Genomic DNA, 16,402 nt, shown 5'->3' with positions numbered 1-16,402 from the left:
AAAAAGTGAAAATTAAAGTCAATTGATTATTTAGTTTAATTTGTTTGACTAAGTCTGTTTGTTAGTTTTAGGACACATTTACTTTTTTTTTTTTTTTTTTTTTTTACATTTAAATAGAAAAAAATGTATATACATTACAAATAAAATCACTTATGCAACTAAAGTAAATAAAACTAAGTAAAAAAACTAAAATAAATAAACTGAATTAAAAATAAGTAAATGAAAGCAAAAACTAAAATTTTAAATTAAATGAAAAACAAAAATATATAAACCGAAAACCTAAAATAAAAATAAAAAATAAAAATGGATTTCGTTTCAGTTGAACTTAACTATAATAACTTTGGTACTAAATTACTAAAACAAAACTTAGAAATATAAAATAAAAACTGCAATAAAAAAATATTCTAGTTTCTAAAAAATGAAATAAATTAAGGCTAAAAAACAAACAAAAAAATAAATAAAAACATTTGCACATGGGAAAATTACTAAAACTTCAACCAAAATGAAAACAAACAAAAAAATAAACAAATAATTCAAAATATTAACAAGTATTTCCATTGGAAAATTAAAATAACACCGCATCAAACAGTTTTAAACTGAAGGTCTAGCAGGGGGCATGTAACTCACATGGGCGGCAGCGTCCTCATTGCTCAGCATGTTGGGGTCAGAGGTCATGACGGGCGGCCCGGGCTGTTTAGGCACGCTGGGAGACTGAGGAGCCGCTTTACTCTGGTTCACCAACTCCTGCATGGTGTCCGTGATGCATTTATAACAGGACAGTCTGGGCAAAAATGTCATAAATGGTTTTTATGATTTATTTATGACCGGATTCAAACCTGCAACCTCCACGTGAGCACCTTAGGATCCTGTATGATGAGTAGGGCTGTTAAATAAAAATTCTAATTTCGAATATTCGTCGAATAAAAAAATAAATAAAAGATGCGATGCTTGATTTGGTTTATTTTTGCTTATTGCGTTGCCCTCTTGTGGGCAAAGGAGACAATACAGTACTTTTTTCCTTTAACATGATATTGCCTTTAAAATTCTAATATAATTTGTATTTTGGCAATATTTAAGAAAGAAATTTGAATTTAGCTTTTCAGCCATTTTGACAGCCCTAATGATGAGTGTGAGTGTGTGTGTGTGTGTGTGCCGACCTCTCCTGGAAGGCCTGCTGGCCGGTGGAGTCCTCCTCTGGTTCTCCGTTCCTGTAGAAGTGCGGCCCCAGTTTCTGAGGGTCTTTTTTATCCGCGGCCGTGAGACACAGCTCCACCACTCCCTCATAGAAGCGCACTGAGCGGGAGCAGAAGGGGGTCAAGTTTGCAATATACAGATCGCTCAGATCCTCTGCATTGAAAGGGATATTAGCCCATGATTTACTGACGCCATCATAGGTGTACAAGACATTCTTCTTTCAGACGAATACAATCAGAGTTATATTAAAAAATGTCCTGGCTCTTCCAAGCTTTATAATGGGAGTGAATGTTTTTTTCTTTTCTTTTTCGTTGGAAGTCCATCAAAGTGCATCTATTCATGATAAAAGTTCTCTGGCGGGTTAATAAAGACCTTCTGAAGTCAAGCGATGTGTTTGTGTAAGAAAAATATCCATATTTAAAACTTTATCGACTAAAATAACTAGCTTCCGACAGACGGCCCACGCATCGGTTTACCCCCAAAAGAGTAACTCTTAAACTTGCACACAACGTAATGACGAACGCGGAAGCGCAGAGGATAGAGCATAAAAAACAACAACAGAGACCCTGTGGAGCACTTTATCATGGATAGATGCACTTTTATGATGGATAGATGCACTTTTATGATGGACAGATGCACTTTTATGATGGACAGATGCACTTTTATCATGGATAGATGCACTTTTATCATGGATAGATGCACTTTTATCATGGATAGATGCACTTTTATCATGGATAGATGCACTTTTATGATGGATAGATGCACTTTTATCATGGATAGATGCACTTTTATCATGGATAGATGCACTTTTATGATGGATAGATGCACTTTTATCATGGATAGATGCACTTTTATCATGGATAGATGCACTTTTATCATGGATAGATGCACTTTTATCATGGATAGATGCACTTTTATGATGGATAGATGCACTTTTATGATGGATAGATGCACTTTTATCATGGATAGATGCACTTTTATCATAGATAGATGCACTTTTATGATGGATAGATGCACTTTTATCATGGATAGATGCACTTTTATCATAGATAGATGCACTTTTATGATGGATAGATGCACTTTTATCATGGATAGATGCACTTTTATCATGGATAGATGCACTTTTATCATGGATAGATGCACTTTTATCATAGATAGATGCACTTATGATGGATAGATGCACTTTTATCATGGATAGATGCACTTTTATCATGGATAGATGCACTTTTATCATGGATAGATGCACTTTTATGATGGATAGATGCACTTTTATCATGGATAGATGCACTTTTATGATAGATGGATGCACTTTTATCATGGATAGATGCACTTTTATCATGGATGGATGCACTTTTATGATGGATAGATGCACTTTTATCATGGATAGATGCACTTTTATGATGGATAGATGCACTTTTATGATGGATAGATGCACTTTTATCATGGATAGATGCACTTTTATCATGGATGGATGCACTTTTATGATGGATAGATGCACTTTTATGATGGATAGATGCACTTTTATCATGGATAGATGCACTTTTATCATGGATGGATGCACTTTTATGATGGATAGATGCACTTTTATCATGGATGGATGCACTTTTATGATGGATAGATGCACTTTTATCATGGATAGATGCACTTTTATGATGGATAGATGCACTTTTATGATGGATAGATGCACTTTTATCATGGATGGATGCACTTTTATCATGGATAGATGCACTTTTATCATGGATGGATGCACTTTTATGATGGATAGATGCACTTTTATCATGGATGGATGCACTTTTATGATGGATAGATGCACTTTTATCATGGATAGATGCACTTTTATCATGGATGGATGCACTTATGATGGATAGATGCACTTTTATCATGGATAGATGCACTTTTATGATGGATAGATGCACTTTTATCATGGATAGATTATCATGGATAGATGCACTTTTATCATGGATAGATGCACTTTTATCATGGATAGATGCACTTTTATCATGGATAGATTATCATGGATAGATGCACTTTTATCATGGATAGATGCACTTTTATCATGGATAGATTATCATGGATAGATGCACTTTTATCATGGATAGATTATCATGGATAGATGCACTTTTATCATGGATAGATAGATGCACTTTTATCATGGATAGATGCACTTTTATGATGGATAGATGCACTTTTATCATGGATGGATGCACTTTTATGATGGATAGATGCACTTTTATCATGGATGGATGGATGCACTTTTATGATGGATAGATGCACTTTTATCATGGATAGATGCACTTTTATCATGGATGGATGCACTTATGATGGATAGATGCACTTTTATCATGGATAGATGCACTTTTATGATGGATAGATGCACTTTTATCATGGATAGATTATCATGGATAGATGCACTTTTATCATGGATAGATGCACTTTTATCATGGATGGATGCACTTATGATGGATAGATGCACTTTTATCATGGATAGATGCACTTTTATGATGGATAGATGCACTTTTATCATGGATAGATTATCATGGATAGATGCACTTTTATCATGGATAGATGCACTTTTATCATGGATAGATTATCATGGATAGATGCACTTTTATCATGGATAGATTATCATGGATAGATGCACTTTTATCATGGATAGATTATCATGGATAGATGCACTTTTATCATGGATAGATAGATGCACTTTTATCATGGATAGATGCACTTTTATCATGGATAGATAGATGCACTTTTATCATGGATAGATGCACTTTTATCATGGATAGATAGATGCACTTTTATCATGGATAGATGCACTTATCATGGATAGATGCACTTATCATGGATAGATGCACTTTTATGATGGATAGATGCACTTTTATGATGGATAGATGCACTTTTATGATGGATAGATGCACTTTTATGATGGATAGATGCACTTTTATCATGGATAGATGCACTTTTATGATGGATAGATGCACTTTTATGATGGATAGATGCACTTTTATCATGGATAGATGCACTTTTATCATGGATGGATGCACTTTTATGATGGATAGATGCACTTTTATCATGGATGGATGCACTTTTATGATGGATAGATGCACTTTTATCATGGATAGATGCACTTTTATCATGGATGGATGCACTTTTTTGATGGATAGATGCACTTTTATCATGGATAGATGCACTTTTATCATGGATGGATGCACTTTTTTGATGGATAGATGCACTTTTATCATGGATAGATTATCATGGATAGATGCACTTTTATCATGGATAGATGCACTTTTATCATGGATAGATGCACTTTTATCATGGATAGATGCACTTTTATCATGGATAGATGCACTTTTAACATGGATAGATTATCATGGATAGATGCACTTTTATCATGGATAGATGCACTTTTATCATGGATAGATGCACTTTTATCATGGATAGATGCACTTTTAACATGGATAGATTATCATGGATAGATGCACTTTTATCATGGATAGATTATCATGGATAGATGCACTTTTATCATGGATAGATGCACTTTTATCATGGATAGATGCACTTTTATCATGGATAGATAGATGCACTTTTATCATGGATAGATGCACTTTTATCATGGATAGATAGATGCACTTTTATCATGGATAGATGCACTTTTATCATGGATAGATGCACTTATCATGGATAGATGCACTTATCATGGATAGATGCACTTTTATGGACTTCCAAAGACAGAAACAGCCATTCACTGCCATTATAAAGCTTGGAAGAGCCAGGACATTTTTCAATATAACTCTGATTGTATTCGTCTGAAAGAAGAATGTCATATACACCTATGATGGCTTCAGGGTGAGTAAATCATGGGATAATTTTCATTTTTGGGTGAACTATCGCTTTAAAGCAGACGCTCACCTTGCCGGTACTGAGAGCACACGAGTGGCAGGTCTGTGTGGTGGCTGATCTGCTGATAGAGACGGAGGGATTCCTTCAGCGTTCGCTCCTTCTCCTGCTTGTTCTGGATCTGTCTGGAGCTCTGGAGAAGCTCGTTGGCCTGTGAGGGACAGAGATTTGTTTTTTAATCTTATATTCAACCATATACAGTTCATAAAACACAGAGACATTCAGTTATAATGACTGGTTGCTCATATGACAACATGTAGATGGATAAACAACAACAAAAATAAACATTAAAACAAGTTATGCTTGAAAAAGCATAATTATCGTTAAGTATTTTTAACTTCAAAAGTAACAAAAGATTTGTTCATGGAATTAAGGCATGGCAAGGAACCAAAGTGGAATTAAGATCATATTGAGAATATTGAATATTATTGAAATAATTGAATGCAGAATTTAAATTGAAATTAAATAAATAAAAATCTAACTATTTCACTAAATCAATGTAAATACAAATTAACTAAAATAAAATGAAAAACTGGAATGAATTAAACTAATAAATAAAAGAAAAAATAATCAAGTTAAAACAACTAAAAACAATAAATAAAACAAAATAAATAATAAAATAAATATATAATAAAATATATACATAGATAAACAAAAAACTAAAATAACGAAAGTAAATAAGTAAATAAAACTAAAAACTAATTTTAAAAAAATCAATAAAATAAATGATTTTTTAAAATGAATATTAAAAATGCACTAAGAAACTAAATAAGTAAATAAATAACAAATACATAAAAATAAGCTAAATAATAAATATGTGCACTAAAAACTAAAGAAAAACACCAAAATTAAAAAATGAAAATAAAACTGTGTATGATTCCTCCCCAAACATGTTTAAAAAATAAACAAAAATATAAAATGAAAAAATGCAATAAATACAAAAATTAAAAATACAAAAATAAACATAAAATTACTAACAAACAAACCCCCAAAAGAACTAAAGTATATATATATATATAAACTAATTAAAACTCTAAATAAATTAGCCAACTAAAATTAATATATAAAAAAAGAAAATGGGCTAAATAATACATGCCTACACTAAAAAAACTAAATAAATTCACTAAATAAAGCAGTGCGTGCGATTCCTTTCCCACAAAAGTTTAAAAAATAAAATTAAAATATAAAATGAAAAACTGGAATATAGTAAACAAAAAAAATCTAATAAATAAAAAACATAAATACAGACAGAAAAACAAACCCCCCAAAAGTAAATAAATAAATACAATTAAAAAATAATTAAAACTCTACATTAATAACAAACTAAAATAAATAAACGAAATAAAAAAAAATTAAAACGAAAAATTAAAAAATGAATTAAAAAAATAAACTCAAATAAAAAACTAAATAAGGCAACAAAAAAAATTGGATAAATAATAAATACACACAAAAAAATAAAAAATAAAATAAAACTGTGATTCCTTTCTCACAGTTGCCTCAAGTTATTTTTCCATCTTTGTTCTGTGTTCTGTGTGTGGTGTGTGTGTTCTGTGTGTGTGTGTGTGTGTTCTGTGTGTGTGTGGTGTGTGTGTTCTGTGTGTGTGTTCTGTGTGTGTGTGGTGTGTGTTCTGTGTGTGTGTGGTGTGTGTTCTGTGTGTGTGTGGTGTGTGTTCTGTGTGTGGTGTGTGTGTGGTGTGTGTGTTCTGTGTGTGTGTGTGTGTGTGCTGTGTGTGTGTGGTGTGTGTTCTGTGTGTGGTGTGTGTGTGGTGTGTGTGTTCTGTGTGTGTGTGTGTGTGTGCTGTGTGTGTGTGGTGTGTGTTCTGTGTGTGTGGTGTGTGTGTGTGTTCTGTGTGGTACCTTGGAGCAGGTGCTGTCGTCACTGCTGTACAGCAGAGGGCAGATGTCCCTCAGGTGAACGCTGACCGTGTCGACACACGCGCTGTCTTTGATGTACACGTTAATGAGTGCGGTGATGAGCGCGCCGCTCAGCTCGCGTCCAGAGACAACCACGTCCTTAAAACTCACGCCCTTGATCTGATCCTGAAACTCCTGATGGTGGAAGAAAACCAGCGAGGGAAATAATAGGAACGTTTGTGCATCAAGTTTTGAATATAGGGCTGTGTGATATATATATATACATATATTTTTTTTAAAATCGATATTGCAATATGGCTGCGATTTAATGAAATAAATATGCGCTACCAGTTAAATGAACACAGGGCCGTGCTTCATTCTGAAACGAGGAGTGCATATTTTTAGTTGGCGGCAACCCGTCAAAATAAAAGCTCAATAGTTTACCGTTTAAGAATTAAGAAATTAAAGGTCCTTGCACACTCAGTCGTCACAGAAACCTGTGACGTATTAATTAGGTCTGATCCGTATTTATTAATCCGTTGCCGGGAAAACATCGCGAATCAATACAAAATGGATTCTTCAAGCAGTGAGGATGATATTGTTGTCCTCTTTTCTTAAAAAGAGAAAAAGAAAGAGAAAACATTGGGTCTAAGGTATGGAGACACACACACACACACACACACGGATGCGAAAACAAAGAAAATTGAACCCAATCCGAATTTTTTTATGACAGATGAAAGTTTCGGAGGCAATGCCAATGCGAGGTCGTATTTATTTTTTCACGTGCGAAAATTTCAGACTCAGTGTGCAATGACCTACAGACATTTCAGTAATTTACAGTAAAACAAAGTATTTTTTATATGCGTGTTCAGCACTTTGATGAACACTTGCTGTTTTTAAAAAGTGCTTTATAAATAAACTTTGACTTGACTTTATTTTACAGTACAATACTTTTATAATTTAATAATAATCACAATAAAATCATTATTATTTTATAGTCATATTGAATTGGTCAAAAACACTGTGAACGTGGCCTATGAAAACTTTCCAAATTAAGCTATTCAAGTCCTCTTTTCATATCGCAGAAATTCAAAATATAAGTTCATTATCACGCAGCCCTTTTTCAATATGAATTTGACACTCAGGCTGTTTATACAGCTGAAACTCTCGAAAAATTAGAATATGGTGCAAAAGTTCATTTATTTCAGTAATTCAACTTAAAACTGGTGAAACTAATATATTATATAGACTCATTACATGCAAAGTAGGGATGCACCGAATCCAGGATTCGGATTCGGCCGAATATTGGGCTTTTTAACGGGGTTCGGTTTCTGCCGAACCTCAGAATTTTTTTCCACCGAACCGAACCCTAGGCTTGCACTACGCGCGCTACGTCGAAGTCACCGATCAGTGAATGACATCAAAGTACCGCGTGAACGAAAAGAGAGCAGACAGCTCCTTATGCTTTTGAATTGCTCTCGCGGTAGTTTGATGTCATAAACTGATCTGTCTGTGCAGCGCCGGTTCAAGTCGAACAAGCCTGTAGTGTAACGCGTTGTGTCAGGAAGAAAAATAGGGATAGCTCACAGCTAAAGTTATTGCAGAGGCCAGACAGACTCACGGAGGCGATTGGCATCTCACAACTCGCACTTTATTTCTACAATCGAACTCGTGTAACTGTCTGTCACACGTTCTACGTTCCACAGCGTTACTTAACAAAATAAGGTAAAAATGAGCATCAAACAGAAATAACCCGCATACATGGGCATGTGTTCGAGGCGCACGGCACATACAATACGGACTGCAGACAGTTCAACAGGAGCGCGCAGTTCTTAAAGGGGCCACACCTTATTTCCAGTCGTTACAGTAGGTGCACCGTTCGAATGCAGTAGGCTGTGAGAAAGTGAAAATGGAACTCGTGAGCAGAAAAAGTGTTGTTTGGCAGTACTTTCAGTGAAAGAAGGCAATTCAAGTCGAGCTATGTTCAATTTGCAATGCGGATTTGTCTCATGGTGGCAAGGACTCTAAATAGGCTACACAACATCGCCGCTGTTAAAATGCATAATGTAGCTTATTCTTTTTTTTTTTTTTACAGTTATAAAAGTAAAAGTAGTGTTTATTATTTACAGTAATAAAATAAAATGAAAAATCCACTTTGTTTAGTTCATTAATGTGTTTACTGTGTTAATGGACTAAGGATGAGAGTAGGATTCGGTATTCGGTTTCGGATTCGGCAGAATCTTAACCAGTGGATTCGGTATTCGGCCGAACCCCACAAATCTGGATTCGGTGCATCCCTAATGCAAAGTGAGATATTTCAAGCCTTTATTTGTTATTATTGTGATGATTATGGTTTACAGATATGAAAACCCCAAATTAAAAATTTGAATATTGTGAAAAGGTTTTCATAAGCTGTAATCCATAATCATCACAATTATAACAAATAAAGGCTTGAAATATCTCACTTTGCATGTAATGAGTCTATATAATATATTAGTTTCACCTTTTAAGTTGAATTACTGAAATAAATTAACTTTTGTACCATATTCTAATTTTCCGAGTTTCGCCTGTATTCAGGAAAGCACGAGAGCGATGGGTCGTACCGTGGGCATCTCAGAGATGATGAGGCTGAACTGATGATCGCACAGAAGTTTCCAGAGCGCCAGCGTCTGACAGGAGCGATGGATCAACTGCTGCATGGCCTGAAGAGACGCTTTCTCATGCGCTTGAGCCTCCGCTGGCGAACAAACATGTCAAGTCACCTTCATTTATACAGCGCTTTTAAAGGGTTAGTTCACCCAAAAATTAAAATGATGTCATTAATGACTCGCCCTCATGTCGTCCCAAGCCCGTAAGACCTCCGTTCATCTCCGGAACACAGTTTAAGATATTTTAGATTTAGTCCGAGAGCTTTCTGTCCCTCCATTGTAAATGTATGTCCGGTATACTGTCCTTGTCCAGAAAGGAGATTAAGACATCATCAAAGTAGTCCATGTGACATCAGTGGGTTAGTTAGAGTGTGTTGAAGCATCGAAAATACATTTTGGTCCAAAAATAACACAAACTAGGACTTTATTCAGCATTGTATTGTCAAATAAATATGGCTGGGCAAAAAAATGCAAGTGTTCCTCTGTGTGGAAATCCTTAGACATGTTTGCGAAGATTGTTTTGTTTCCAGCGTGCGTCTCCCTCAGACTGTAAACGAAGCTCGGGCGCACCAGACACACACACACACACACACACACACCAGACACACGTCAGCAGCGGCACTGAACGCGGATCCACAACAGAACCAGAACACACACACACACACACACACACACACACACACACACACACACACCAGACACACGTCAGCAGCGGCACTGAACGCGGATCCACAACAGAACCAGAACACACACACACACACACACACACACACACACACACACACACACACACACACACACACACACACACACACACACACACACACACACGTCAGCAGCGGCACTGAACGCGGATCCACAACAGAACCAGAACACACACACACACACACACACACACACACACACACACACACACACACACACACACACACCAGACACACGTCAGCAGCGTCTTACGTCAGCAGCGGCACTGAACGCGGATCCACAACAGAACCGGAACACAATACAATGCTGAATAAAGTCATAGTTTTTGTTATTTTTGGACCAAAATGTATTTTCGATGCTTCAACACACTCTAACTAACCCACTGATGTCACATGGACTACTTTGATGATGTCTTTATTTCCTTTCTGGACAAGGACAGTATACCGTACATACATTTACAATGGAGGGACAGAAAGCTCTCGGACTAAATCTAAAATATCTTAAACTGTGTCCCGGAGATGAACGGAGGTCTGACGGGCTTGGAGCGACACGAGGGAGAGTCATTAATGACATCATTTTCATTTTTGGGTGAACTAACCCTTTAAGATATAATGTAAGCTTGTTGTGTATATTGAGTAATCATAAGCTTGTTCAGAAATGGTGACAAAAACGTTAAAAAAAAACGTCTAACGTCTTTCTAGTTAAACGTCAATTTAAATGTTCTAATATTTTATTTTTATGAGCCCAAATTTTCCAATACACTATTTTTGAAAAATGCCCATCCCTAACACACACACACACACACACACACACACACACACACACACACACACACACACAGAAACTCACTGTGGTACTTCCGCTGAAGCTCCTGCTGTACTTGTTGGGAGCTGGAACCATCCGGTCGCATGAATCCCAGAAGCCTTTGCTGTAGGTTTGCTGGTGAGCTGAAACTGAGTAGGTCGAGTCAGTTAGAAAACCAAATTGCTACAAGAAGCATGCACTACTTTAACATGAGAAGGAGGTGACGGGGACCTACTTGGCCACACCCAGAGAAGTCGGACTGAACTGGGAGTTTTTGTCCAGGAATTCCTTCAATCCCTGAAGCTCCATGAGGACGAGCTCCAGATCGGATGAACTGGCTGTGCTCTCCAGCTAAAGGTCAAACGACATTATCAATGAACCACACAAAGAGGTGCTGAGATTTTACACCCAAGACATGTCAACCTGAACCTAGTCTCAGATTTGGCAGAACGTCTGATAAATATTGCACACAAAATCATTTTGGAAAATTCGAAGTTGAATGTCGCGTTTACATCCGTGACAATACGCGCTTACCGGGATCAACTAAACGCTGGGTTTTCAAAAGCATGTAAAGATTGTTTAGACTCTTTAAAATACGTCTAAGAGTTTTTTACAAGACAGTCTGTTATTGTGACGTTACATTAAAACGCCCCTAAACATGACGCTGAACTGTGATTGGCTGCTTTACATACATGTTAGCTGGCGTCTAGGCGGTCCTTGGCCAAATAAAGATATCATGACGTCAAACTAAAGGTCTGGCAACGCGAAACTAACCTGAACCTAAACACACAAAATGATTGACAGGCAGAGAACTTTTCTGATTGGCTAAAAAGTTGCTGGAAGTCATGCACTACAAAAACTCGAACGCAAGCGGAGCGGGAAAGTAAAAATGCTCCAAAATCTGTCGTTACTCACAATACACAAAAATAAAACCAATTTTTTTTTTTTTTAAATTATCCAATATCTGTCATTGCTCACAATAAAATAAAATAAAAACCCAAATGAATTAATAAAACAAAAAAGATTTGTATAAGAAAACCCCAAAATCTGTCATTAATCACAAACAAAATCAATAAAAACTAAATACATAAAAGCAATAATGCATTAATTTCTCTAAAATGTCATTACCCACAATAAATAAAAAACAAAAAGTATTTTTGTAAAATTACTCCAAAATCTGTCATTATTAACAATAAAAAATATAAATAGAAAATTTTATAAAACGCACAAACACATTTTACAAAAATGCTCCAAAATCTGTCATTACTCACAATACACAAAAATAAAAACAAAAGGCATTTTTTGTAAAAAAGAATTATCCAACATCTGTCATTGCTCACAATAAAAAAATAAACAAAATAAAAATAAATTAATAAAACAAAAAAGCATTTCTTGTAAAAAAGGTTCCAAAATCTGTCATTAATCAAACAAAATCAATAAAAAACTAAATGCATAAATAAAAGCAATAAAGCATTTCTCTAAAATCTGTAATTACCCACAATAAACAAATAAATAAAAACAAAAAGCACTGCTCTAAAATCTCTCATTAGTATCAATAAAAAAAAAAAAATTATAGAAAAATTTATAACACACACAAATGACACATTTTACAAAAAAATGAATAAATACTCTAAAATGTCTCATTACTCACAAAAGTCATAGTCTGACTCCCTTTGTTTATGATGGTTTCCATGGAAAGACTGCCGTCCCAGATGTTCCTGTTTCAAAGCATCAATATAAAGCAAATCTTTATTAGAATCAGCCAAAACAGACTGTTATGAGCTTTCGTAATGTCAAGGCAAGCATGGATTAAGCGTAACGCTGACTGACCCCAGTATACGTGTGAAGTAAATACAGATGCCGTTGTGTTTTCCAGAGAAGATGACCTCAGGTCCAGAGGACACAGCTGTGAGAGCGGCACCGCTGGGGATCATGGGTGTAGCCGGGATGTAAGGGGTCGACATGGTTGGCGGGAACATGCCTGATGAAAACACATGTTTTAAAGGTGCAGTGTGTAATTTTTATCGACATCTAGTGGTGAGGTTGCGAATTGCACCCAACAGAAGTTACGGTGGCCGACAGGAAGTGATGTCGTTGTCTGAGACAGCAGAGTAGCCAGATTTCTTAACAAAGATAAATTAAGAAATTAGGTTTACTTAATTATTCAGTAAAACGATATATTGCGAATATTATTGTTACTTGTTCATCATTGTGTCAGTGTTTTATTCGCTGACTTTAGCAGCTTCTTATCACGAAGAACAACATAGTGACGAAACACGTTTGTCCGTTCAGGGCCACCGTAGAAACATGTCGATGTAAGGCGACCCGTGGTGTGTGTAGAGAGAAATGCCTCATTCTAAGCTAATAAACACATAACGGTTCATTAAGTAAGGTATTCATACACCACTGAAAACATAGTTATGTGTATGATATTGCATTTCTGTCAAGAGATGCTCCTAAATATTACACACTGCACCTTTAAAAACAATATTAAGCAGGTGGGACGCATCCATCAGGATTATTCGACTGTGATATTATATTGCATTAAATTCTTTATTTAGAATAACATGCAAAACAACAAGACAAAGACAACAACAAGATGCATTATGGGCCTGGAATAGAGACAGACAGACACACAATTGATTTCTTTACTTGTGTAGAATGATTGCATTAAAGAGGACCTATTATGCTCATCTTTCTTTAGTGTGTAATGTTGCAGTTTGAGCATGAAAAAGCTCCAGTTCTTCTCTATATCAGTGTTTCTGAACTCCCTGAAACGCCTCCATTGTAGTCTTGAGTTTCTTCCGGGAACGAACACGTCACAATATTCCTCATTTAAATAATTAATACGCAGAATAAAGGGGCGGGGCCTGGTTGAGTTAGTTAGTAGTGTGTTAAACTGGCGGTTATGGTAAGAGCGGGACATTTCCCAAACACACTCGACCAATCACAACACACTGCTCCAGTTGCCCAATCAGAGCACAGTGTGCTTTTCAGAAGGAGGGGCTTCATAGAGACAGGAACTAAACAGAGCGTTACTGACAGACTGGGAAGAGAGGAGCCGCAACAATGGAGAATATGAGGAAAATAATCAACATTCAAGCAGGACAACCTGTTCTAGTAGAGCCTGAAAACTAAATAATAGGTCCTCTTTAACATCATATATACTAGTACACACAGATTAGTGAAGCGCTCACTGGTTTGAGGGGTGGTTTTATACCTGGGGCAGGTGTGGCAAGAAAACTGGGGTTTGGTAGGGGGCTGCCGACAGGCATTGGGGATCCTACAATCACAGCAGACTACAGATTAGACATTAGTCAACACTGACAGCTTCTAGTGTGATTTGACAGGGTTAATGGTTACAACTAGAATTGTGTGGCAGGTTGAAATGTTTCTCACCTGGTACGGGGGAGCCGAAGAGCGGGCCGACGTTACTGGGAGCAGAAATGGCAGATGGGAAACGCATCTGAGCCTCTCCACCGTACCTGCAAAAAAACACCTTCTGTGTAAATGCATCACATCAAATCACCAATTTTTGTTGGTTGTAGAGTTCAACCGAAGTATCCAAAGCAATACATAAATTCGCTCTTCAATAAATTTGTTTAGTCTAAAAAATGTGACTCATACACAGATGCGACTTATCTGCGTTTAATTTCTCAGAGTAATTTTGACAGTGTTTAACTTATTTTCTGGAAAATATGGTACATTTTACCAGTTTATTCAATGGTTAAAACAATTTTACTTTAAAACCATTGCAAATTCACGAATTGTGAATATACGGCCAACTAGAGTTGTCAAAAAGTTCCGACTTCAGTACCAAGTTGGTACTGAAATTTGAAAAATTTGACTATTTTGAAAAATGTGAGTGTGAGGTAATTATAGTGCTGTTTATTGTTATACTGGTGCAAATAAAATGTATATAAAATGATTAGATATTCTCTCATGTTCACTTGAATTAGTTTTTTTAACACGTTTTATATTTGTCTACTATGACTGTTAAAATAAAATGGTTCATTGATTTAAAATAAATAAATCATTTATCTTTAAATTATCTTTAAAAGATAAATCATATCTGACCTGAAGAACGCTCGAGTGGCCCATACAGACACTTCTCTATCAGACGCTGCAGTGGAACAGGCCAAGATCAGCGCCGTGGCACACGCCTGCTCTTCCTGTGAATGGAGATCAATGTTCATTAGGGGTGCAACGATTCCCTCATGTCACGATTCGATACATATCACGACACTGAACTCACGATACCATATTATTGCGATACTCCAAGACATATGATAAAAGGTTAACAAAAAAATGTATCGTTGATTAAAATGCTAAATTTTATATTCCATTGTGTGTGTAAATGAATAGGATGGACGTGGTGCTGAAACCCAAAGCACAGGACAATAGAGACACCAGAATAAAAATATTCATAATTCTGAAGCTGAAAACAGAATTATTTTAGACGAATATTGTTGCAATCTGTCACTGACTAGATATATTTAAAATAACATAGGCCACTTTTACTGATAACAAGACATTTGGCATTATCAGGACACACAAATATTCCCCCATTGCATTATTATACATTATATTCAACATTATATATAGTAGTTTAATGTAGTACTGACACTAAAACTTTCTCACACAGTCATTTTTATTTTTTATAACTATACACAATAAATATTGTCACTATCCAAGATACGTTGCATTTTTGTATTGCGATTTATTGTGACCCGATATATTGTTAACAGGGGTTAAAGTGAAAAAAATTCCTGAGCCTGAACTTTTTGTTGGGGGGGCAGACGGACTTATCTTCAATGGCACCATTTATTTTCAAGTATTACAGCTGTATCTTAATGCCATCTTTTTATGAATGAAAGCCAGTATCACTAATATTATAGCTACTGATGTCTCATGAAAATGATTTTCCCTCAAATTTTAAACATTAGGCTTCAAAAAATATAAAAACCTTTCATTTAAGTGAACTTAAAACAATCCTCACTTAAACCCATTATTAAGGTCATTTACCTGTACCATACAGAAATTGAATAAGGTTATACAGGGTATATGCAGGAATCTTGAAGTTCATTTTAATACCTTTTCAAGACTTTTTCAAGACCTTCTCAATATTTTTTAATACCTCACCGCCACTTCAAGCTGTAACCATTTACATCAGTGATACTTTTAACTTTACAGTTTTAGTTTGTGATAAAGACTATAGACCACTCTGATAAAAAAAAAAAAATCATTTCCTTCTCTGTACGGCCGTAATATTGCGCAAAGCTTCTGGGTTGCACGTCACA

At 35.8% G+C, this 16,402-nt stretch overlaps 1 protein-coding gene across 2 annotated transcripts in view; it reads right to left on the bottom strand.

Moving 5' to 3' along the window:
• The window catches only part of nup155 (nucleoporin 155), a 49,658-nt gene that overhangs the window by 15,511 nt on the left and 17,745 nt on the right, over window positions 1–16,402 (bottom strand). Inside the window, exons 14-25 of one of the 2 annotated variants that reach the window (XM_056261411.1) lie at window positions 15,180–15,274; window positions 14,502–14,587; window positions 14,323–14,385; window positions 12,933–13,083; window positions 12,754–12,820; window positions 11,338–11,453; window positions 11,148–11,251; window positions 9,549–9,682; window positions 6,949–7,140; window positions 5,104–5,242; window positions 1,158–1,293; window positions 628–781 (exon numbers count right to left, since the gene is read on the bottom strand). In XM_056261411.1, coding sequence (XP_056117386.1) covers window positions 628–781; window positions 1,158–1,293; window positions 5,104–5,242; window positions 6,949–7,140; window positions 9,549–9,682; window positions 11,148–11,251; window positions 11,338–11,453; window positions 12,754–12,820; window positions 12,933–13,083; window positions 14,323–14,385; window positions 14,502–14,587; window positions 15,180–15,274 — 1,437 coding nt within the window. The remainder of the gene's footprint in view (window positions 1–627; window positions 782–1,157; window positions 1,294–5,103; window positions 5,243–6,948; window positions 7,141–9,548; window positions 9,683–11,147; window positions 11,252–11,337; window positions 11,454–12,753; window positions 12,821–12,932; window positions 13,084–14,322; window positions 14,386–14,501; window positions 14,588–15,179; window positions 15,275–16,402) is intronic. The other variant, XM_056261412.1, reaches the window with a different exon arrangement.

The sequence above is a fragment of the Rhinichthys klamathensis genome, unplaced genomic scaffold, assembly GCF_029890125.1.
Source record: "Rhinichthys klamathensis goyatoka isolate OS25496 unplaced genomic scaffold, OSU_Roscu_1.1 h1tg000182l_1, whole genome shotgun sequence".
NCBI lineage: Eukaryota > Metazoa > Chordata > Actinopteri > Cypriniformes > Leuciscidae > Rhinichthys > Rhinichthys klamathensis.
This window is presented reverse-complemented; position numbering and strand designations above follow the sequence as displayed.